This window comes from Ochotona princeps, chromosome 4, assembly GCF_030435755.1.
Source record: "Ochotona princeps isolate mOchPri1 chromosome 4, mOchPri1.hap1, whole genome shotgun sequence".
Taxonomy (NCBI): domain Eukaryota; kingdom Metazoa; phylum Chordata; class Mammalia; order Lagomorpha; family Ochotonidae; genus Ochotona; species Ochotona princeps.
This window is the reverse complement of record NC_080835.1, coordinates 70,887,019-70,911,564: the sequence shown is the minus strand read 5'-3', so window position 1 is coordinate 70,911,564 and position 24,546 is coordinate 70,887,019. Positions and strand designations below refer to the sequence as shown.

Sequence of the window (24,546 nt, the reverse complement as noted above, 5' to 3'; positions counted from 1 at the left end):
GGGGGCACTGGGAAAGCAGGACCCTGCCCAAGGGCAATCTGGCTGCCAGAGGAGAGTGAGGACAGGGATGGGGTGGGGGGTGCCGCTGTATGTGCAGTCACCAATTGTACGGCATCATCAGCCAAGACAGGAAATGCCTTCTCATGGAAGAAAAAGTACAAAGATGAGCCGAGCCATAAAGGGAAAATTCATCAAGTCCTGCCAAGGGGCTTCTTGGAGGAAGAAGCCAGGACAGATGGGAGGGGGTGACAGCAGGTGAGCCCCTGAGAGGGACCGCCTGGTACCATGGAGAAATGCTCAGGGTTCAGCGGCAGCTCCCCCAGCACAGGCTGTGAGTTTCTGCCCCGACCCGTTCCCCAACTCCAGCCACAAGGACCTCCTGCCTAAAACCTCGGGGGCAGATGACCTCTGAAATCCTCTTGGTCTGGGCCATCTATACCAATAATTTACATGCCAACCAAGATCATCTGTCGCCAGAATGTCATGATTTCTGAGTCACAAAAACAAGCCTGTGTGACTATGATGGTGTCCTGCTTGTCTATAGCAATTTCATTTTGACCTTCTAGAGCCACCCTCCCTTTGAAGACTTCTAAACCACCTGTCCTAAACCTGAGCTGGCAAGAGCCAGCAGCACTGGTTTGCCCACCTGAAGGAGAGAGGGCAGGGTTCCCAGAGACTGAGGACTTTCGATCCTGCGCACACTGGGCAGGTTGGTCACCCAGAGGGGATGAGGGAGAAGAGGAAGGTTTGAGGTGGCTTGGGGCAGAGGTGATCGCGAGAGTACTCCCCTGTGCCTTTGCATCTTGTGGGAAGAAGGGGTTTCTTCTGTGCAAGGCAGTTTTCATAAAAGCTGCCAGTCCCTCCCTGGGGGTCCCAGAGAAGAAGTGAAGGTCAGACTTCACCCTCCACATCAACGCATCAACCCCAGTCAAGACAACAGTTGCCAGCAAAGCAGCTTAACTCCTTGACTGGCACTGAGACTGTGAGGGATTTTCCCTTTTTCTTAAAAAAAAAAAAAAACACACACACACACACAGAGAAAAGACCCAGTGGAAACAAAAATGACGAGTTGCGAGCAGGCAGCGGGTTCTGCACGGCCCCAGGAGACAGCACACAGCTCATTTGCTTACATTTGCAGCTGACGCCTGCCACTTCGCTATAGGCACCCCAGGGCAGAGTTTTCTTTCTGGCGTGCGTGGTTGATCAGATAGTGACCAGTCTGGCAAGTTACAGTCACAGCCATGAACTATCCCATGACCCTGGATGTGGACCTCCTGAACTACAACCTGGAGGATGTGGTGAGTAGGGACAAGCAGCTCCCTGGGGCTTTTGGAATTCTGGGTGTCCTTGACCCTAGCGTCTAAGCAAAAGGGGGTCCAGCTCTCTGGTCCCCTCCTGCTGGAGATTTGTCCAATCTGGACAAACCCTTGTGAGCCAGAGGAGACAGAAAGGAGAGCTGTGGCTCTCCACAGCCGTGTTGCAGAGGGAGTCAGAAGACATGGACTCAAGGTCCCCACACCGGCCAACTTGCCTTGCTGAGTGACCAGGAATGGGACACTTTGCCCCTCCTTTCTTCAGGACAGGCTCCTGTCTTTAACTCTTGGGTTTGGAACAGGCACTGGTTGGGCAAGGGCATTGGAGTTTTTCTCAATGTCAGGGCCACCCTGCCAGCTTTGCTAAGGGATCAATTGACAGGCATTGTTGCTCTCTCGCTCTATGACTGTACACTTGCAATGTTGGAGGGAAGAGTTGGAGACTTGCTCTCTGCCCTCAAAGAGCTTATGGTCTGGTCCAGAAGAAACAAAGTACTCCCGCCCTGGAAACTCCACGGCAATGACTATGTGCTGAAGGGAGACCAGATGATACCAGTGGGAGGCCTTGAGAGAAGCAGGGGACTGGAGTCAGGGTGCCAGGGTGCCAGAAAGCTCTGGATTTGTCCTGGGAGTGACTACAGCCCTGTGTAGCCTCCTTCAAAGGCTTGAAATCGCTAGAGATGAGGTGTGCATGGAAGGGTTTCTTGGGTGGGCTGGAGAAATGGTCCCCAGCCCTACTTGGTGGCACAGCTGAGTCCGTCCAGTGAAGCAGAATGGCTCGGTTGACTTAGCTGTCACTGGGCTTCTGAAGTGTGTGTAGGGAGCAGTTCAACCAGAGCACCCCAGGATGTCCGGGCTCAGGCAGCAGAGGTTTCTTGGAAGTTTCCTCTTGCCCTTGGACTGAGGACTAGGATATCTGAGCTATATTCTGGGCTAACTCAAAAGGAACCTAAACTAGGAAGGTCTCCTGACCCAAACTTGCCCTAAGACACCTGCCCAAACCCTCCAGCTGCCTCCTGCCATGGCCTTTAAAATTTACCCCACCAACCATGTTTCCAAACTTGGCCCAAAGAAGCCTGCCTCTCTCGTTTGCCCAAACCCAAGGCTGGGAAATGTGGAGGGTACAACAAGGGGTAGAAGATGGGAGGAAAGGATCAGGACCTCCAGACCTAGTCCCTGATGAAAAATCCCAGACTGCTGTGAAACTTGGCGCAAAATGAAAACAAGGGCCCCTTATTGAAGACTAATAGATATTATCAAGACGGCAAGAGCAGGACAATCAACCAAGTCCAGGGCCTTGTAGGTGCAGTCCTCACAAAACTGCACAGATGCCCTACCTCTGAAAGCTGCCCCGAGGCCAGTCACAGGCTCTGGGCAATGCCCTCCAAGCATACTAACAGCCCACTGCCTGGCCAAGGTAGCATGCTCCCTGCCTGGGCCCCCCAGTCCTAGCCGCACCTGCTTGGGTTACTGGGTGTTTTCCTGTGCCCTCGGCTTTGAACTGACCACGGGCTCTGACCCAGTTGGATATCTTAGTAACTACCTGGGGACCTGGCTGTCCCTGACTTCTGAGAAACCTCAAAAGTTTCCCCTAACTGCACGCCTCATTCCACTGCATGACCTGCTAGAGATAGGTGGGGGCAGGGTGACAGCAAGCCATGTTCCAGGTCAGAAAGAAAAACTTACATTGCAAGGAGAGAGACTGGCTTGCTTCACGCCACACCTCAGAGGAGCAAGCGGTCCTCGGTCAGGCACCCAAGCCTGTCCAGACCCTCTCATCCTCGCTCTAACCCAGGCTCTGCAGAGTCATATTGGCAGACTCCCCCAGCACGCTGGGAGAAAAACAGCAGGCAGAAGCTTTCTGTTGAGGTGTTCTGACACGCACCCATTCTCTGAAGTTAATGTACCTTCTACTTCTGGGCTTCCCACTCCCCTCCCAGCCTCATTCAAACCAGATCTCAGCCCGCTTTTTCAGAACTCTGGCTTTCTGCAGTCCAACATTGGGTTCAGCACTGAAGGCTCTAGTCAGGAAGCCAAGTGTTGGCCATCCTGTGAGCCCTTCTTTTCTCCTCCAACTGTTTGGAACAACCACTTTCTTAAGGTGGGTGGCCAGTGTTCCTGGATGGAGAAGAAAAGCTGGACAGCCAAGAACCTGGAGGAAGCATGAGCATAGTCACTGGGGCAGGCCTACTGGGAAAACAGAAGCCCCTGGCTACAGGAACCATGATGGGAGGCCATCCTGGATTGGGGCACCTATCAAGATGGTTAGGAGATTCCACCCTACATACACACCCAGCCAGAGCAGAAGCTGCTAGAGAGCGAGGTGAGATGGCCCCCACCTGGCTTCCCCGACCCCTCCCCAGTGACAATCACCATCAATCATGAGTGACTGGAGCATCACAGACCAGGAAGCCTGTCCACGTGCACTGTCTCATTTCACCCAGGAGGGGTGAAGAAGAGGAACCAAAACCTGCTCAGGCTGTTTCTGGGCTTTTACCCCGGAGAGGGGAGGATCCCCCAGCCTAGCTAGGTCAAAAGTCCCAGAGCAGGGTGAGTTTTCAGCACAACAGTTAAGACATCACTGGAGGGGCAAATGTTGTGGCACAGTGGATGAAGCTACTTCTTGGGATGTCATCTATCAGAATGTGAGTCCAGGCCCCAGCTACTCTGCTTCAGATGCAGCTTCCTGTTAATGCACCTGGCAGGCAGCCAGTGATGACTCAACTGGTTGGCTCTGTGCCACTCACATGAGAGATCTTGATGGAGTTCCTGGTTCCTGGCTGTGGGCATTTGAGGAGCTGAAGCAGCAGATGGAAGATCTCTCCACCTCTCTGCCTTTAAGTAGATGAAAACAAATACAAGTTTTTTTTTTGTTTGTTTTTAAAGAAAACTTGGGACACCTGCATCCCATCTCAGAATACTTAGGTTCAAGGCTCTACTTCTAATTCCAGCTTTCTGCCAATGCCTCTCGTGGGAGACAGAACTTGGGTACCTGCCGTGTAGATGGGAGACCCAAAGGCAGTTCCTGGCCTCTGGCCTTGGCCTGGCCCAAAATGTTGCAGACATTTGAGGAGTGAAGCAACAAATGAAAGATCCCTCTCTTTCTCCATCTGCCTTGCCCTGACTTTCTGCCCTTCAAATTAATGTGTTTTTTTTCTTAAGTTTGAGAGGAGTCGCAGAGACGCAGAGGGCCCAACTTGGGTGTGGCTGGAGTGTCACAGATCCAGGGCAGACCTGAGGCAGCCTGGGGACCAAGTCTTAGTTGTTCTGACACACAGGGCCTGATCTTCCTTGGGGTACAGACTGGGCCTGGGCCCAGCCCTCTGGCAGGTTGGCCTTAAAAGCCACTGTGTATTTGGAAGAGAGAATTTGTGACACAAGAATGAGTATACTTAGGGGAATGATGGCATGAAATATTCCAAACCAGTACCACTCCAGGTGATTGTTAGAGTTACACATCCTCCTGGACAGTGGGCTGTGTCACCCCACCCCTAAAGTGCACATAGGTGTTGGGGTATGAGTAGGGACCCCTTTAAACCCAAGGAGTGGGTGCAGAGTAGAGGCAGCTCAGAGATCCCTCCATGACCACACTCAGAGCAGGACCATGATCTTGATGGGTTAAAATGGAAGAGAATTCTGACAGGCATTCTCTTTGGGAAGAGTGCAGGGGGAGGGGGCGGGAAAAGGCAGTAAGATGACAAATGGCAGGCCAGAGTCTCCAGTAGCCTATGGGGAGCATCGGTCTTCTGAAGGAAGAGTGAGCTAAGAGGTCCAGACCTACATCTGCACGCTGTCCCAGTCTCGGTTCCCCCTGTACTCCTCAAGTCACTGACAGCTGGAATGCGAGCAGCCCTGGCTGGCTCCATGCTCCACTCCAAGACGGGAACACCCACGCAGGGACATAAAAGGAGATGGAATCTGCTGTTCCCCAAGGCCAAAGTAATGACCGATCTGCAGCCAGAATGACTCAGACCTGAGTTCTGGGGCCATGCACTCAGCAGGCAGCTCTGCCTACCCGGCCCCAACCCTCAGGCTGGGAAGCAAGGACAGGCAGGCAGAGCTGCAGAACAGTCTAGAGAAGGGAAGGCTTCCGGGAGCTGAGGTGCAAAGAACCAGTTCAACTGCTGGCAGGGCACAGCAGAGACGGGGAGTTGGGAGCAGGGACCAGTCTCTTTCTTCATAGAGGAGGAATCTCCTGCCACACCCTCAGACTCAAGCACCACCTCCCTCCATCCATCCCAATGTGGGGCGCTTCTGTTTGCTAGGAAGTTTGCGGAGCCTTTGACGGAAACCCCTCCCTCTCTGGCCCCAGACTGCTCACCCCATGGTCCAGTCCCACCCTCCTGCCTCTGGGGAGGAGTAAAGGGTAGTAGGGGGGACTCTTGCCAGCCCTTGAAGACATCACCCACGGGCTCCTGTCTTTGGAAACTTCCTTCCCAGGGCAGAATCTTCCAAACCCTCAGCAAAGCAGCCACCCTTACCAAGGCCACCCAACTAGGTTGCTGTCCAGCCACCCACTTGCAGGTTTCTGTCCACTCAGAGTAAGATACCAGCAGCTCTCCCACAGTCACACCACCCCTGCTGACTCATCTGAAGCTTGCAGTCACCAGGGTGACAAGTCATTTTCCCAACGAGCCGTCATTTGCAGGCCTTGCCCGCGTTGGCCCTGGATAGCTACCGTCCACCACCTGAGGCCAGGCTTTGCACTTCACCCATACAATTCCATCTGCCTAGTGGGGGGCCAATGCTTCTGGCTTATGGAGAAATCACAGTGTCTAAAAGTGTCCTGCCCTGTCCTCGCCTAAGCTGGGGAGGAGCGGGTCCAGGATAGACCTGGAAGATTGCTCCGGGTTCAGCCATACCTGCCAATGGAGAATCCCGTCAACCAAAAAAAGCAGTGACGCAGCCTCATTATTTGGAGGCTAGGTGAGACCTGGAGACCTCACCTGTCGAGGAAGGGACACAGTGCAGGGACAAGGAAGAGTGGCACTGGTGGCTCCCCCTGCAGGCCAAGCTCTCCAGCCCTCCCCCACTCCTAACTCTAGGCCCAGTTCTCTCCCCTGCTCCTGCCCACACACACTGATTCTCTTTCTGTCTGTTTAAAACAAACATTTAATTATTTTCATTTTACGTAAAAGATAGGAAGACAGAGATCTTCCACCTGCTGGTTCACTTCCCAAATGCCCACAATGCCAGGCCTGAATCAGGCCCTAAGTCAGAGGCCTGAAATTCCTCTGCCACATGTGTGACAAGAAGCCAAATACTCTTACTTGGGCCATCTGCAGCCACCTCCCAGGATATACAGTAGCAGGAAGCTGGACTAGAGAACAGAGCCAGAGTTGGAACCAGGCAATCGCAAGACAGCAGCCTCCTTCCCACCCTATCCAACCCCAAGCTTCTTAAGCACCTGCGTCTTACAACAGGTTTCTAACTGAATTGCTGGTTCTGTGTTCAGCTTCCACTCAGCTTTGCAGCTGACATCCTGGGTCTGGGGACAGGTTGTTGTCTCCCAGGCATCTGCCTGTGCCCAGGCCACACAGTGGGGCCCATCTGGGCACACGTCTGTGTCTATACAGGGTGTGTGCTGCTGTCAGAGCATGTGTGACCCAGGGCCTTGGTTGTCTGCAGCTTTGTATATTTCCCAAGACCAAGTGAGTCACAGCCCAGCTGCTGGTGGCACTGCAGGGGACTCAAAAGCCAGGATTCCAGATTCCTCGACTTCCCACTAGGCCAGATCCAACCTTGAATACCATGGTGTGGGGAAGGAGAGGGTGCCAGAAGCCCTGCATGTGAGAAGCGGCTTTAACATGTGCCACTCCCAGCGGCCGTTTGACGCAGCAGCTGTTTGACACCTCCTACTGCAAGATACTGCCAACTCCCAGCACCCCAAACCAGATTTTTTTTCTCTCCCTTCCCTGCCTTGCCCCATTTACCAGAGCACTTTGCCAACCAAATAGCTCTTGGCAAGGAACAAGAGACCCCTCCCCACCCGTCCTCTAAACCCTGGCTCTCAGGAGGCAAGTGGCCCTAAGGACAAGTCTCACTGCCTTGATTTATTTTTAAAGACTTTTAAAAAGTCATCTGAAAGGTAGAGTTACAGTGCATGACGGCTCAGTGGATAAATTGCCTTTCAAGTACCGGGAATCTTATATAGGCGATGGTTCTAATCTCGGCTGCTCCACTTCCCATCCAGCTCCCTGCTTGTGGCCTGGGAAAGCAGTAGAGGATGGCCCAAAGCCTTGGCACCCTGCACCCACATAGGAGACCCATAAGATGTTCCTGGTTCCTGGCTTCAGATCAGTGCAGCTCCAGTCATTGTGGCACTTGGGGAGTAAGTCAGCTGATGGAAGATCTTTCTGTCTGTCTCTCCTTCTCTCTGCAAATCTGATCTGCCTTTCCAGTAAAGATAAACAAATATTTTAAAAAGAAAAAAAAGAGTTATGTAGAAAGAAGGAGAAACAGAGAGAAATATCTTATATCTGCTGGCTCATTCCCCAAATGGCCGCAACAGCCAAAAATGGACCAGTAACTTCTGGGTCTTCCGACGGGTGCAGAGGCCCAAGGACTTGGGCCATACACTGCTGTTCTTCCAGGCATATCAGCAAGTAACTTGATCAGAAGCAGAGCAGCCAGGCTTCAAACTGGTACCCAAATGAGATGCTAGCATTGCAGGAAACAGCTTTACCCACACTCCAGCCCCACTGCCTTGATTTTTTTTTCTTTTAAACAAGCAACTATAAAAGGGTCTCATAAAAGGGCCAGAGAGAGGGCCCGGTGCAGTAGCCTAGCGGCCAGAGTCCATGACTTGCACGTGCTAGGATCCCATATGGCCTCTGGTTCTGATCCTGGCAGGCCCGCTTTCCATCCAGCTCCCAGTTTGTGACCTTGGAAAGCAGCAGAGGATGACCCAAAGCCTTGGGATCCTGCACCTGCATGGGAGACCCAGAAGAGTCTCCTGGTTCCCAGCTTTGGATTGGCTCAGTTCCAGCCATTGTGGTCACTTGGGGAGTGAATCAACGGATGGAGGATCTCCCTCTCTGTCTCTCCTCCTCTCTGTATATCTGACTTTCCAACAATAAATTAATTAATTTTTAAAAAGTGGGGGCCAGACAAGGCTGGCTGCACCTAAGCCTTCCCTATCCTCCACTCTTCTCCCCACCCTCATCCCCAGCGACAGTAAGGCAGCCAAGCTCCAGCCACTGCCAAGACAGGTGGAAGTCCAGCTCTACAGGCTGTCCCAAGGCCTGCTCTCTCCTCCCCCTGCCTGAATTCCTTTGTTTTGGGTAGAAACTACCCATCTCACCACATGTCCTCTTGAACTCCTATTGGAGTCCAGCATGAGTCAAACGGTTGTACTCGGTGATAACATCAGAAAAAGCTCTCATCAAGGCTAGAGAACATCAGACAGGCTCCAGGCTGGCCAAGGTGTTGGGGGCAGGAGGGAGCCTGGTTTGTGCAGAAGCACCTGCTTCCCATCCTGGAATATCACAGCCCCCCTGGTCTCCTCTGGGAAGCTGCTCTCGGTGCAACTCAGCACGCCTCTGCTGTGTCTCTGTGGCACCCTACAGGGAACCCAGGTGGCCTAGCCACAGAAGCACACCATCCAGAGAGCACGGGTGTCCCAGCCCTGGGCACCATAGTGTATGTACTCACTGCATGAATGGAAGGCACCAGAGAGGAAGTAGAAAGAGGGGTTAAGCTGAATCTGGAAGGAAGAGTAGGAAATCAGATGGGCAGACATGAGATGAAAGGAAGAGTTGCCCCCAAAGTATAGGGTCGGGAACATGTCAAGGTGTTGGCAAGCTGGGAAAGATATACCTGGAGCATCAGCCTGGACATCAGAGGACTCTACCTTATAGGGATATTGAGGCTTCACTGGGGAGTTTAGATGTCACTCCCAGAGGCCCACTAGAAAAATAGAAGCATTTTCTTAAAGTCATACACAGGGTTTTGACCACACAAGCAAAAAAAGTGGGGAGCTCTAGCTTAAAGGCAAGGAGGGCAGCCTGCAATGCACACCCCAAGGCATGTGGTTCCAGGGAAAGCCTGTGGGACATGCACAGTCACAGTGCTGTTCAGAGACACCCCCTGGCATCCCTGTAGTTCTAAAGTTCAGCAGCATCTTGCCCCAAGAGGACCCACTGCCAAACCCCTCCAGACATGGCATTGAATTCTGTTGTATGAAGCCGCTCTGACCCCAATCTCCCCTCATAAACCATATCAAGAAAATAGATTTTTAATACTTATAATCAGCTTTGCTGTTAAATGTGAAACTGAAAAGAGATTAAAAGAAAACAGACAAAAAGAAAGGAAAACCACTGCTGTGCTCACGGGTGATAAGGTGTCGAGACAGAGATGATGGATTTTGTGGACTGGAATCTCATCCTGTGCAGGGGTGGACAAGGAGGGGTTGGAGGGAGTCACTGAGATGAGATCGCGTGGAGAGACTGCAGGTTCGGGCCTCAGGGTGAAGATAAGCTGGATAGATGCCATGGCAGAGCGACGCTGGTGGGGTTCCGTGGCTGCACTATAATGCCTCCCACCCTGCCCAGAGACAGAAGACAGGATCCAGGAGGGAGAAGGGGTCTATGGCGCTCTTGGTGGGAGGTATGAACTGCAGTTGCCCCAGGGTAGCAAGAAAGCCCTGTGGCAGCCAGCACAGTTATCCCCTGCTCACAGGCAACCCTTGCCCTCCTGAATCAGGGGCAGAATGAGACCACCTGGAGCCCAGGGGACAGGCAGGCTCCTCATCTACTGAATTGTCCTCTTGATCCCAGCGGAAATAAAGTGTCACGGGAGGGGGTGGGAAGCACAGAGCCAGGAGGTGAGAGAGAGCAGGTGCAGAGGACAGCTGTGAGTGAAAGGTATGAAAACAGGCACCATGTCTTCCTTTGCGGTTAGCTGGGTAAACAACCTGAGCCGGAGCGTGATGAGGTGGGAGGCGTGTTGGGGAGAGAGGAGGAGGAGGAGGATGGGGAGGAGGGAACTTCCGCCCACCCTGCCTGGCAGGCACACCCCCTTCCCTTGGAGCAGCCTCCCTCTGTCCCCTAGACGGCAGAGAAGAGTGGTGGGGAGGGGAAGCGGTCTCCTATAGTTCCTGCTTATGAGTTTATTTGCTGGGAGTGGGAAGCTACAGAGGCTTGCCCACCCTGCCCTTCCAGCTCTGCTGGATGACACAAGTATGGCTCTGAACTGGACAGAGAGCGAGCCAAACCAGCCTGGTCTTCAGCAAGACACACTGGTTAAGTTAGCATCCCTGGAGCTTGTGCAGACTATACCAGGTGGGAGGCTCTTTCCACAAGTTCAGTGGTCATGGAGACCAAAAAAACAGGGACCAATCAGAAAGAAGCCAGCTGGCCACTTCAGCCCCAACCTGGCCCACACCTCTGTCCCTGCCCTGCCCGGAGAACAAGGGGTTTGAATGTCTACTGTTCAGGACCAGAAAATCTGGCTTCTTGTCCTGGCCAATCCAGTCCCCACATTGCATTCCTGATGCCAGTCCCTAAGTGTGCAGGCTTCTGTCCCCATTCACAAAGTCATTTGTAAGTGCACAGCCTTTCAGAGGCCGGGAACACATAAGACACCAGGCATACCATCCCAGGAGGATTTAGTCCTTTCTATACGTGAAAAGCTGAGGTTGGCCATGGCAAACTAATCGACAGACTTTTGGCACCCGGGTTAGGACGCTGCTTGGAACACCCCTGTCCTGTATGTACTACAGAGCCCAGGGTTTGATTCCCAACTCTGCTCTTAACCTCAGTACCCTGATAAGGAGCCCTTGGGAAGGAAAACCTGATGGGTCAAGTAGCTGGGTCCCTGCCACCTCCTGGGAGAGCCAGCTTGGATCTGGACAAGTCCTTGGCTGTTACTGACATTTGGGGAATAAACCTTCGAATGGCAGCCATGTCTCTGTCCCTGCCTCTCTAATCATAACACGAAATAACTTTTTTTTTTTTGAAGATTAATTTTATTTTTATTACAAAGTCAGATTTTTTTTTTAAAGATTTATTCATTTTTATTACAGCCAGATACACACAGAGGAGGAGAGACAGAGAGGAAGATCTTCCATCCGATGTTTCACTCCCCAAGTGAGCCGCAACGGGCCGATGCGCGCCGATCCGAAGCCGGGAACCAGGAACCTCTTCCGGGTCTCCCACGCGGGTGCAGTGTCCCAATGCATTGGGTCGTCCTCAACTGCTTTCCCAGGCCACAAGCAGGGAGCTGGATGGGAAGTGGAGCTGCCGGGATTAGAACCGGCGCCCATATGGGATCCCGGGGCTTTCAAGGCGAGGACTTTAGCCGCTAGACCACGCCGCCGGGCCCTACAAAGTCAGATATATTGAGAGGAGGAGAGACAGAGAGGAAGTGGAGCTGCCGGGATTAGAACCAGTGGCCATATGGGATCAAGGAGAGGACCTTAGCCACTAGGCCACACCACCAAGCCCAACATGAAATAACTTTTAAGGAGAGATAAATGCCAAGCTGCTGCTTGTGATGCTGGCATTCCACATGAGTGCCAGTTTCCATCCTAGCTGCTCCACTTCCAATCCAGCTCCCAGCTAATGTGCCTGAGAAAGCAGCAGAGAATGGCCCAAGTGCTTGGGTCAAAACAGTCAGCCTGGATTGACAGGGAGCTGTGGGATTCCCCTCGCAGGTGGAAAACTGGGTATTCAGTTCTCACCCTCCTGTCCCCTTGTCTCTGCAGTACAAGGAATTCCTCAACTATAATGACAGCACAGAGCCCACACCCACGGAAAATCACTTCTGCTCCACTGCCGAGGGACCCCTCCTCGCCTCCTTCAAAGCCGTGTTCATGCCCGTGGCCTACAGCCTCATCTTCCTGCTGGGAATGATGGGCAACATCTTGGTGCTAGTGATCCTGGAGAGGCATCGGCAGACCCGCAGCTCCACCGAGACCTTCCTGTTCCACTTGGCTGTGGCTGACCTCCTGCTGGTCTTCATCCTGCCCTTCGCAGTAGCCGAGGGATCCGTGGGTTGGGTCCTGGGCACATTCCTCTGCAAAACAGTGATCGCCCTGCATAAGATCAACTTCTACTGCAGCAGCCTGCTCCTGGCCTGCATCGCTGTTGACCGCTACCTGGCCATTGTCCATGCTGTGCATGCCTACCGCCACCGCCGTCTCCTCTCCATCCACATCACCTGTGCCACCATCTGGCTGGCAGGCCTGCTCTTTGCCTTGCCAGAGATTCTCTTTGCCAAGGTCAGCCGGCCCCATCACAATGGCTCCCTGCCACGCTGCACCTTCTCCCAGGAGAACCAAGCTGAAACCAATGCCTGGTTCATCTCCCGCTTCCTCTACCATGTTGGGGGCTTCCTGCTGCCCATGCTGGTGATGGGTTGGTGTTATGTGGGCGTGGTACACCGGCTGTGCCAGGCCCAGCGGCGCCCCCAGCGGCAGAAGGCAGTCAGGGTGGCCATCCTGGTGACCAGCATCTTCTTCCTCTGTTGGCTGCCCTACCACGTCGTCATCTTCCTGGACACCCTGGCCAGGCTGAAGGCCGTGAGCAACAGCTGTGAGCTAAATGGCTCCCTCCCAATGGCCATTGCCATGTGTGAGTTCCTGGGCCTGGCTCACTGTTGCCTCAACCCCATGCTCTACACGTTTGCCGGCGTCAAATTCCGCAATGACCTGTCACGACTGCTCACCAAACTGGGCTGTGCTGGCCCCGCCTCCCTGTGCCAGCTCTTCCCCAGCTGGCGCAAAAGCAGCCTCTCAGAGTCAGAGAACGCCACCTCGCTTACCACCTTCTAGGCCCTGGCATGCACCCCTCCCTTTGTTTCTGCTTTCCCTGGGGATGATTTTGGGGTGGCAGGAATCCCTTCCACCAGGAGCCCAGGGCTCACCTCGCTGGATGAACAAATCCCTCTTTCTAGAACATTTCCCAGAGCTCTTCTTGCAGCCCTGGCATGAGGCTGGTGCCCTGGGAAGTGGAGGGCAGGAAGCAAAGACTTGTCTGCACCCCCTCCTACCTGAGCTGGAGGACTTTGCCCATTTTTTCCCCACCACCTCCCCTGTCCCCAGCCATCCCTAGCTCCAGGAACAACTGATCAGTCCCCACTCCCACAAGGAGCCACCTGTCACCTTCGGGACTACAAATCTGCACAACTACTCACCTGTCCTACCCCACGTGGCCCAATGAAGTCAGCAGAAGCCAAGCATCAGAGGATGGGCAGAAGTGAAGGCTGCAGAAAGGCCAGCTGGCAACAAAGTGTGGCCCTAGTACGTCATCATGGTTACGGTGCCTTCCACACAGATATTCTGCCAGGGCCCCACCCTGCAGCAGCATCCCAGGCAGTAATTCAGACAGTTGCCCTGGCTCAAGCACAAACAGCACTAGGTTAACCCTGGGTCTTGGGTCCTGAGAGGTCTTCAGACTACGAACAGCCTCCAAGTTCCCACAGCCATCAACCAGCGTCCCCAGGAAGAGCTAAGGGCCAGCCAGGAGCAGAGCCCAAGGAATGGCAGGAAAGAGTTCTCCAGCCCCCAGCTGTCTTCTGAGCCCAGGGGCCAGGGATTCTGAGTGCTATGGTTGGGCAGGGGAAGAGGACATGGGGAGGCAGGATCCAGGCCCCTGGGAGTCTTAGGCAGTGATGGGGAAGGATCCAGAAAAGGGAATCCCAGCCACCAGTGTGGGGACTCGGCTGAGAGGCAAGGGAGAGATGGAAAACCCCTGAGATGAAAGACAGATGGACAGAGAAGGGTCTTCTCCAGCCCCCGCAGATCACCTGCAGCCCTGCGGTGTGAGAAACAGACCTGGGCAGGGAAGTCCCCAGACCCCAGGAAGCCCAGCCCTTGGGGGACAGCACTCAGATGGAACCAGAGGAAGCTACTCCGCGCTTGGGGGCACTCCAGGCTCAGGGTGGCGGTGCAGGGGGGCCCTCTATACCCCCCACTCCCGACACGCTGGTAGCCTGTGGCTATGGATGGAGGTTCAGAGCTCCTACTGAAGGCCCACTAATTTCCACCAGGTAAATTCTAAACTTTGACCAGGGTGCCAGGCCTTCAGCACACAACACTGAGGAAGCCCAGGGGTCCCTCCCCACCCTTGTCTATCCTCCCGGCATCTGAAAGGAAGCTGGTCTCAGAGGAACCACACAAGGAAGGACAAGGCAAGAGGTTGCTGGATTTTAAGTTTTCTTTTTAATAAAAAGGCACCTATAAAACAGGTCAATACAGTACAGGCAGCACAGAGACCCCCAGAACAAGCCTAAAAATCGTTTCAAAATAAAAACCAAGAAGATGTCTTCACATATTGTATTTATATATTTATATTTATATATATATATTTATATAATGGTACAAAATGGCTGGGGGTATGGCCATGGATGAAGGGAAGAAGGCTGGCCTGTGGTGTTCACCTTGGGAAGCTAGCGGCACGGGAGGGAGAACCGAGGGGACCAGGGCAGGCGCTGGGGCCCTTGATGGTCTGTGCTCTCTCTCCTCGGGGCAGGAAACAAGAGTTAGACACTTTGGGCAGTCTTAGGACAGAAGTGGAGCCTCCCAGCATGGGGCCCAGGCCGTAGCAGGGCTCCCCAACCCAGAGGCTCCAACCACGGCCCCTGAGAGGTGCTGGGGGTTTTGAGACCGGTTGATGGTGGACTAAATTGGACAGCACCAGATTGGGAGGAGTGGGGGAAAATTCCCTTTGTAATCACAGCTGCCGGGAAGGCTAGGGCGGGGCACTGGGAGGAGCTACCCTGTCTAGAAGGGCTCTTGGCCCCGGAGCAGCTGGGGAGTGGGGCACCAGAGGCCACAGCCCCCACCCAACCCCCTCTGCCTCATAGGGCAGGACAGGAAGTGAAAACAATTTTGAAATCCTGGAGCCCAGAGCGTATGGCTTCTGCTCCGACCAGAGGCAGGCTGAGGTTGGGGTGAACGCTTGCTTCTCCAGGGGAGAGCAGGAGGCTGAGGGGGGGAGCATTGGCTGCACCTGTCAGTGCTGGGCGGGCAGAGAGGAGGAGGCAGAGTGGAGGCAGCCCCTGTGCCCATCCCCTCTGCCAACACTCCCCAGTCTTCCCGGGAGTGGGGGAAAGAGGGGAGCGCAGCCTATTGACTCAGCGGAGCCCAGCTCTTTCCTTCTTTGGTAAGGAATGGCAGGTTCTGGAGAGTCAGGGTCCAGGGTGGGGTGGGGCAGGGCGGGGCACTGGCCAGGGGTACTATGGCCATAGGCTCCCGGTGGAACCTACGAGGATGGAGTGACACCACCCCCTCCATGGCTCTACTCAGCTTTTGCCTCCTTCTTTTTCCTGCATCCCTGCCTGGGGATGAAGGGTTTCAAGTTCTGGCTAAGATGTAGCAGCAAGGGCACTGACCTCCACAGTGGGAACCTAGGGCCCCACATCGCAGGTGTGGGCAGACAGCTGTGCAGGTGCACACCTGCTCTCCCTGAATCACTCAGCCACCACTGGGAGGTCTTGGCCCTGCTGGGGGGCTCACCAGATGGAAGCCTTGGTGGTCTGGCCTCAGGGTGGGCGTGGAGCATCTATGTCATTTCACCGTTCCAGGAGGGGACAAGAATGGACTCTCTTGTGGACAACGGCAACCAGGGGATTGGTGTGTAGGACTGTGTCCCCCTGGGTCCTGGGAGATGGAGGGGCAAATATCTGAAGAGGGTGGGGGGAAGGTTTCTTTTATCCTCTTTTTTTGTGTGACTTCTATCAAAACACAGAAATACAGCACACGCACAAACCGGCACAAAAGCCCAGCGCTCTATTTACAGCTCTGGCTGGCACCTGTCCACCTGGCCAGCTGCCTGCAGGGAGGGGTGGAAAAGGAGGGGTCAGACAGTCAGCAGACGGTGGGTGTGGGGAGGACGGCGGGGGGGGGGGGTGTTCTGAGGCAGGAAAAGACAGAAGGAGGAGCATGGCATAGTAGGGCAGGATAAACCAAGACAGGAGACAGCAGGAAGACAGACCCCCACTCCCTTAAGGATCCAAAGTTTAGCAGAATGAGGGGAAGGGGGAAGACAGGCTTGCAGATTAAGAGGAAAAATACAGACTCCATAGGGGTTGGGAGTTGGGGGGAGGTGAAGGGGCAGTCCTGGTGGCTGAAATGGAACCAACACAGACCCAAATCCCCCCACCCAGCACAGCCACTTCTGCTTCAACTGCCAGTACATCTGGTTGCCACAAATGCCACTCCCCACACAAGCCCCCTCCCACACTCTCCACCCTACCCCTGGACCCCCGCCATCCCAACATGGGAGGGGAAGAGACTTTTTTCAGATTGGCCTATTGGAAGCCCCAGCTCCGCCCCCTCACCCCACTCTATCCCCGCCCCTGGGAGAACGCTAGAAGGGCAGGTTGGCCATGCCGCCCGGCGCCGGGAGGTAGCCCATCTGGCTGTCCAGCGACACACTGCGCTGCCGCAGGGGGTGGGAGGATACCATGAGGTTCTGCTGGGGTGGGGGGCCCATGAGGGAGCCCTGTGGGGAGAGCATGTGCGGGGGCTGGCTGTAGACCTCACCCGCTACGCCACGCTGCTTCATCAGCATGAAATTCTGCTGGGCCATGAGGCCTTGTGGTGGGGACATGACCCCCTGGTGCAGGCCATGGGGCACCATGCCCTGCTGCGGAGGCACTGCTGTCCTGCCCAGCAGGGACATCTGTCCGGGGTGGCACATGGACATGTTGAGCCCCCGCTGGACACCCTGCTGGCCTGGAAGGTTGGGGGGCCGAGAAGGGGTCTGCTCCGCCATCATGTTCTGCAGGTTCATGAGATGCAGATTGGGGGGCTGAGCCTTGGGGGGCTGGTTCTCGCTCTTGGGAAAGTACTGTAGGGTGCTGCTTGGCTTCTCAGAGGGGATGATCCTCGACAAGTCGAATTCGGGGATCCCCGTCGGGGTGGGCCGGATCACCTCACTCAGCTCGGGGTCGTTCAGCACCGATGCCACCCCTGGGAGTACACCTGGCGGGTAGGCGTCGCCCACACGCCCAGCCATGCCTTTGCCCATCAGGTGTTGTTGGGAGGGCATGGGGCCCGGAGGCTGGCTGGGCAGGTCCTCTGGGGGCAGAGGCATGCCTGAAGGGTAGTGCTGCTGCAGGCCAGGCCCCCCGCCCCCACCTCCAGTGGGGGCCATGGCACCATGTGGCTGCTGTAGCCGTGGGGGGAAGGGCATCATCTGGGAGGAGCTGGGCACAGGGCCGCAGGGGGCATTCAGAGAGTCTGGGCCTCCTGGGGCCATCATCATTGAGTTTTGAGGGGTCCCTGTTGTCCCTTGCGCATTGGGGTGCAGTGGAATGTTTGAGCCCAGGGGTGTAGGGGAGGGCAACATGGTAGGTGGGGGCTCATGGGTCAGGGGCTGCTGGCCTGGCAGGTTCATGGCCATGGGACTCTGGGCTGCGGCCGAGTTCAGGTGCATCTGATTGGGCTGGTTATTGCTGATTCCTGTGGGCACAAAAGGACAAGAAAGTCACAGCTGTGTTCATCCAGTGGGAGGTGGCAGAACTCAGTGGTGCCCATGTCCAGCTGATGGTGCCAAGCGGACAGCCATCACCATTACCTCCCCTGCAGACTTCTAAGCTAGAAGCCAGGAGACTGCAATTCTGGTCACATCTGCCCCTGACATGCTGCAGCGTGGTTCCCTAGCTGGCTACAGTAGGTGCAGCCAGCACTCCAGGACCTCACCACCCCCTTCCACCTCTCCCACCCAGAGGCCCTGTGGAAGCACAGAAACACCAGCACAGCCATACAGGAATGCACATCAGCCATGCCCCTTGCCCGTCCTCGCACCTGGCCCAGAGCCCTGTGGTGGTGGTGGTGGGGGCAGCAGGGGCCGATCGGGCAGCAGCTCGTCGTCAGAGGTGGCGATGGTCTTGATGGCGTTGTGGTAGAGCGGGGTGGAGCTGGGCATGGCATATTTGGACATCTGGGACATCATCAGCGACAGGGGGTTCTGGGAAGGTGTGGGGTCTGGGGAGGAAGTGAATGGCAGGCTGGGGTTCATGAGGCTGCTGGGAGGAGGGTTGGCAGGAGGCGCAGAGGAGCTGTTTCGGGGGCCGCTAGGTGGGAGAGCACCTGCAGGAAGCAAGGAGATGTGAAGAGAATTGAGGGGGAGGGTTGTGACTAGGAAGTGAAAGATGAGCTGGGCCATGTGGGATAGAGGAAGAGCTTAGCTCCTCACCTCCCTCTGACTCCCCCAAGCACACTCAAGTCCCAGCAAATACCACAGCCCACCCTCTCCCCAAGCTTGCAGCTCCAGAGCCCTGAGCAAACAGATCCCAAGTCCCAAGCAAGGGCCTGCTGAGTCACACCAGTGTTCTTGCCTGTTGCCCCACTCACCCTGCTCCATGTTGCCCAGGGGTGTAGAAGAGTTCATGTTGAGAGGCGGCTGCTTGTTCTGGGAGACACCAGGGCTGGGCATGGCTGTCTTGGGCGAGGCGACCCAGCCCGGAGAAGGCACCGCCATGGAAGGAGACTTGAGCCTGCTGGGTGAGCCGGTGGGTGAACGGACACTAAGGGAGGAGCTGAGGACCTGCGGCGACTTGAGGGGTCCTGGTGGATTGGCGGAAGGCAAGGGCACCATCTGCGAGGGTGTCTGGGGTGACTTGAGGTTGGCGGAGGGCGAGGTGACAAGAGGCGAGTGCACCTGGCTAAGGGTGGGCGACTTCAGGTGTCCCATGCCCGGCGAGCCCATCTGATTAATACTGATGGTGAGGTCTGAAGGCCGCCTGCCCAGCCCCCGGCCTGGGGCAGAATGCACAGGCCCAGGGGGAGGGTTGGACGCTGGGGGCAAGGGCATGTGGCTGAGCCGGGTGGTGCCCACATTGCTCATGGGCATGGAGCTCTGGTCAGGGCTGAACATGTCTTGGGTGTTACCCATGTCCTGGGGCATGGCTTGGTAGGGTCCCTGGCCTCCTGAGAAGCCCTGTTGACCCTGGCCGGGGAACTGGGAAGGCATAAGCATCTTCTGCGGCCCGCCCATCATGCTCCCACTGTTCTGGGCCCGGACCCGGGCCATCTCCTCAGGACTGAGGCCCTGGGGTCCCATCATGTCCCCAGGACCCCGCATCTTCTGGGACATCAGCATCTGCTGCTGTGGGGTCATCTGTACATTCAGGTTCATGTTCATGTTCATATTCACATTCATATTCATGTTGAGGTTGCCTGGCCCCATTGGGGGGTCCACCTCCCTCAGCCCAGACTGTCCCATGGGAGGGCTCAGGAGGCCCCGGCCCCCGCCAAACTCCATGCCCATGGGAGTGCCTGCCAGGCTCTCGCTGCCAGCCATCTGTCCAGGAAACATGGTGGAGTCCATCTGCCGGTGCGCCTGCATCATCCGCTCCATCTCCATGCTCTGCCCCATGCCACTGCCTGCCATGCCCAAGGGCCGCTGCATGCCCATCGACCTCTTCTCCAGTAGCTGGTGTCGCAGCAGCTCCTCCCGGACTCGAGGCGCCATGAACCGCTCCGCCTCCCCCTGCCCACTTGGGTAGGGCACTGTGTTCTGGGCAAAGTTATTGCCCCCCCCCATAGGGGGCAAGTCTTCGGTCCAACCCATGCCCGGCCTCACCGGCCTCTGCATGGCATTCATGGGCACCTCCATGGGCATACTCTGCATGCCCCCAAACCCAGGTACTCGCTGCATCTGGTTGCCTGGGAAACGGGGACCTGGAAAGGGAGGTCCCCCTCGGAGCTGCATGGGATCCTGGACATCCATAGGCCCCCGCAGCTGGGCGCCCATTCCAGGTGGCCACTGATCACCGGGTTTGCTGTGGTAGGGGGGTGGGGGCCCCCTAACCATCATGCCTCCCATGCCCATCATGTCCTGCAAGGGGCGGCCCCCATGCAGCCCAATCTGCTCTTCCTTCCGCCGCTTCTCTTCATAGTATTCTTCCTGCAGCTTGCGCCAGGCCACCTGCTCTGGGGTCAGGCTGTCCTGGCCCAGCCTCTGCATCATCATGTTCATCTGCTGCCCCATGTCCCCACTCGGGGGGTGTCCAGCCACTTCATGCTCCAGCGGGGGGCCACCGAGGCTCTGTGTCTGGGAGATCATGGACTGCAGGGGCTCCTCGTACTTCTTCAGCCCGCTGGGGGCGGCCGCCGGGGCCTGCTGGGGGGCAGGCGGTTGTGCAGGGGGTCCACCCTCCCCAGTTCCTCCCGGCGGCCCCTTGAGGAAGGGCTCAGTCTCCCCACTGCGGAGCAGCAGTCGCTCAATGTCCCGCAACGTCTGCAAGGAGCGCTCGCGGTGCTCCAGCTGCTCTTTGGACAAGCCCTCAGAGCCCAGCAGGCCGCGCTGCCCGTTGCCGGAGGGGGCTACCTCCCCAAGCAGGGCAGGCCCCGGGGCAGCACTGCTGGGGTCTCCTCCTGGAGGCAAAGAGCTGTTGGTGGTGGCAGCTGTCGGGGTGTTAGGGTGGGTGCCCCCGGTCCCACCGCCTGTGCTGGCAGCTCCCACCGAGTTGGGGGCCAGGTCCTGGCCGGTGTCTTCAGGGGGTCCCTCAGAGGGCAGGGCAGGTGGGGCGCTGCCTGGGGCTGGGGGCGGTGGCGGTGGTGGTGGCAGTGGAGGCGGCTGAGACTGCGGGGTACCTGATGATGGCGTGCTCAGGGGGAGCGGCTCTGGGGTGGGCGGCACTTTGGGAGCCTGCGGGAGGACAAAGGCAGAGTGTGAGATAGCTGAGGTGGAAGGGACATGCAGGCCAGCCGGGACACACACTCACCTGGTCAAGCTTGGCCCGGGGCACGTTCTGCTGGTGGTAGGCGAGGATAGAGTCAGCCCGGCCCTGCAATACTGCCTCGGCAGCCCTGCACCAGGGGGTTGGGGTTGGGCACAGAGAGCTCAGCGGTGAGCAGGACAAAGCCCCCCAACCCCCTTCAACCACATTCACAGAGGGCCCCAGGCTGAGGGGAGGAAGGAGACAGGACACATGTGGCATCCCTGGTACTCACGTGTTAGCCAGGTGGGTGGTGAAGACATATACGAACTGAGATGGTGGTTTGCCAGGGACACCCCCGCCTCCACCCCCGGGCACATCAGACCGGAGGCCTGGTGGAGGGCCATGTGGGGGCCCCGGGGCACTGCTCTCGCTCAGGGGCAGCTGGGCAGTTGGGCCAGGACCCAGCTGCGGGGCCGCCATGGCTGGGTCTGCTACATTACAGTCTGCAAGGGGAGAGAAGACAAGAGAGTGGGTGGGAAGCCCAGATGTAGTAGGCAGGCCTCCTAACCGAACCCAGGTGGGCTACGAGTCTCAGAGCTTCTGCCAAGGACGTCACTTCTTGTAGCCATCATCTGAGGTCCTCCCCGGTCTGGTCTCCACACTCACCAGCCCTGGGCCAGTGACAAGGGGTTAGGGGAGACACGCAGCCCTTGGCAACAGGCCCCCACCTGCCAATGGGCACTGGGTAGGGACCATATAACTAACACGTTCCCAGGCACAACATGTCAGAAGAGCAGAGGTCCTGGCAGCCACCGAGTAACTCAGGCCAGGTGTCATGGCTGGGGAGTGCAAAGTCAGGGCAAGACCACCAAAACGCTACTCATGCTCTGCTCTACCCAGCTTGCTGTACACACACACACACACTGCCTAGTGATGTAGGCGGGGGAGAAGGCAAAGTGGAGGCACAGAGCGGTGACTAACCCCTTGCTGACTGTGTCATCTTATAAACAAGACATGGTATCTCTCTACGAGTCAGTTTCTTTTCACCGAAAAAAAGAAAGAAAGAAAGAGATCTAATTGAAAAGCAGCACAATAGAAAATAGAGGAAAAAAGCGAGTGAGTATCTTCTACCTGCTGGTTCACTCTCCAAATGACGGCCAACAATGGTTTACCACCAGGGCCTGGGCCACCCTCAGCTGCTTCCCCAGGGACATCAGTAGGAAACTGGATGGGAGCTGGATGGGAGCAGCCGGGGGTGGGGGTGGGGTTGGAGCCAGGTACTCGGATAAGGAATGCTGCTGCATCCCAACCCCTCCCCTAAGCCTCAATCTCTTGTCTAGAAAATGGAAACACAAACCCCTACCCTGCACAGGAAGGCAGGACAAAGAAACAGTTTCAATAAATTCAGAACTGTGGCACAGTTAAAAAACCCATTTGAGGAATCACCACAATGGCTCAACTGGCTAATCCTCTACTTCCAAGTGCCAGCATCCCCATATGAATACCAGTTCATGTCCCAGTTGCTCCACTTCCCATCCAGCTCTCAGCTTGTGTCCTGGGAAAAGTAACAGAGGATGACCCAAGTTCTTGGGACTCTGCACCCACGTGGGAGACCCAGAAGAAGCTCCTGGCTCATGGTTTCAGATCGGCTCAGCTCTGGCCATTGCTGTTATTTGAAGAGTGAACCAGCAGCTGGAAGATCTTTTCTTTGCCTCTCCTTTTTTCTCTGAAAATCTGCCTTTTCAATGAAAATAAATAAATCCTAACAAAGAAATTTTTTTTGATGGGGCTAGCACAGTGTCCTGCAGGCTAATTCTGTGCCCAAAGCACTGACATCCCACACCCAAGTGACAGATCTGGAAAAAGCTCCTGCCTCCTGGCTTCAGATCAGTTCAGTTCTGGCCATTGTGGCCATTTGGGTAATGACCCAGTAAATCGAAGACACTTTCACTTTCTCTCTCTCTCTTTCTCTCTCCCCCTCTCTCCTCTCTCTGTAAATCTGCCTCTCAGATAAAAACAAATAAATCTTTTTGAAAATCAATTTGGAAGAGTTATGAAAGGCTAAGTGGAAGAATCCAACAGGCTTTCCTCTGCTGCCACAGGGATCAGCATAGCAGCCCACGTAGCCTCTGACAGCACGTGGCAGACTCCCTCTGCCCCAGCAACCACCACCAAAGGTGGCCTGCAATGCACATCCCAGGCACGCTCCCTCTCGGTTCAAGTTTGACATCATCCACCTGAGGACAGAGTCTCAACCCCTCAGCTAAGGAGTCTCGTCCCCCAAAGCCACTTCCATTTCGACGCCAACTGCAAGCCACACACTGTTTTACTTATGATTCTGACTGACTGATGTCAAGGAACTTGAAGAAGTTTGTGGAAAACAGCAAACTGGCACTGTGGCACAGAGGGCTAAGCCACTCCCTGTGAAACCCATATCTCAGACCTGAGTACCAGTTTGGCTCCAGGCTGCTTCCCTATCCAGCTTCCCGCTAATGCTTTTGGAAGAGCAGCAAAGGTTGGGTCCAGCATGATGGCCTAGTGGCTAAAGTCCTCACCTTGAACGCGCCAGGATCCCATATGGGCGCTGGTCCTAATCCTGGCGGCCCCACTTCCCATCCAGCTCCCTGCTTGTGGCCTGGGAAAACAGTCGAGGACAGTCCAAAGCCTTGGGACCCTGCACCCATGTGGGAGACCCAGAGGAGGTTCTTTCAAGGCTCCTGGCTCCGGCTCAGCTAGGCTCAGCTCAGCTCAGCTCGGCTCAGCTCCAGCCATCACGGTCCACTTGGGGAGTCAATCAGCAGACAGAAGCTCTTGCTCTCTCTCTCTCTCTTCCTCTCTTGTATATCTGACTTCCCAATTAAAAAAAAAAAAAAAAACTGGGCCCGGCGGCGTGGCCTAGCGGCTAAAGTCCTCACCTTGAAAGCCCCGGGATCCCATATGGGTGCCGGTTCTAATCCCGGCAGCTCCACTTCCCATCCAGCTCCCTGCTTGTGGCTTGGGAAAGCAGTCGAGGACGGCCCAATGCATTGGGACATTGCACCCGCGTGGGAGACCCGGAGGAGGTTCCGGGTTCCCGGCTTTGGATCGGCGCGCATCAGCCCGTTGCGGCTCACTTGGGGAGCAAAACATCGGACGGAGGATCTTCCTCTCTGCCTCTCCTCCTCTCTGTATATCTGACTTTATAATAAAATAAATCTTTACAAAAAAAAAAAAAAATTGGGCCCGGCGGCGTGGCCTAGCAGCTGAAGTCCTCGCCTTGAATGCCCCGGGATCCCATATGGGCGCCGGTTCTAATCCCAGCAGCTCTACTTTCCATCCAGCTCCCTGCTTGTGGCCTGGGAAAGCAGTTGAGGACGGCCCAATGCATTGGGACCCTGCACCCGTGTGGGAGACCCGGAAGAAGTTCCAGGTTCCCAGCTTCGGATCAGCGCGCACCGGCCCGTTGCGGCTCACTTGGGGAGTGAATCATTGGACAGAAGATCTTCCTCTCTGTCTCTCCTCTTCTCTGTATATCTGACTTTGTAATAAAAATAAATAGATCTTTAAAAAAAAAAAATTGCAGCAGAGGTTGGTCCACAGCAACCCAACACACACGTGGGCGACCTGGGGGGAGTGGAGG

The 24,546-nt window shown here is 55.9% G+C and overlaps 2 protein-coding genes across 5 annotated transcripts in view; one reads left to right on the top strand and one right to left on the bottom strand.

The window, feature by feature from the left end:
- The first annotated feature begins 574 nt into the window (after positions 1–574).
- On the top strand, positions 575–14,585 carry CXCR5 (C-X-C motif chemokine receptor 5). The gene is made up of 3 exons (XM_004585241.2): positions 575–709; positions 1,139–1,298; positions 12,019–14,585. The coding sequence occupies exons 2-3, from the start codon at positions 1,242–1,244 to the stop codon at positions 13,084–13,086; spliced, it is 1,125 nt and encodes a 374-aa protein (XP_004585298.1). The 5' UTR covers positions 575–709; positions 1,139–1,241; the 3' UTR covers positions 13,087–14,585.
- The window catches only part of BCL9L (BCL9 like), a 33,629-nt gene continuing 23,539 nt past the window's right edge, over positions 14,457–24,546 (bottom strand). For all 4 annotated transcript variants that reach the window (XM_058663800.1, XM_004585140.2, XM_058663801.1 and 1 more), the window contains 5 exons: positions 21,220–21,430; positions 20,991–21,075; positions 18,616–20,914; positions 18,067–18,351; positions 14,457–17,721 (listed from right to left, as the gene is read on the bottom strand). In XM_058663800.1, coding sequence (XP_058519783.1) covers positions 16,625–17,721; positions 18,067–18,351; positions 18,616–20,914; positions 20,991–21,075; positions 21,220–21,430 — 3,977 coding nt within the window. In that variant the 3' untranslated portion in view covers positions 14,457–16,624. The remainder of the gene's footprint in view (positions 17,722–18,066; positions 18,352–18,615; positions 20,915–20,990; positions 21,076–21,219; positions 21,431–24,546) is intronic.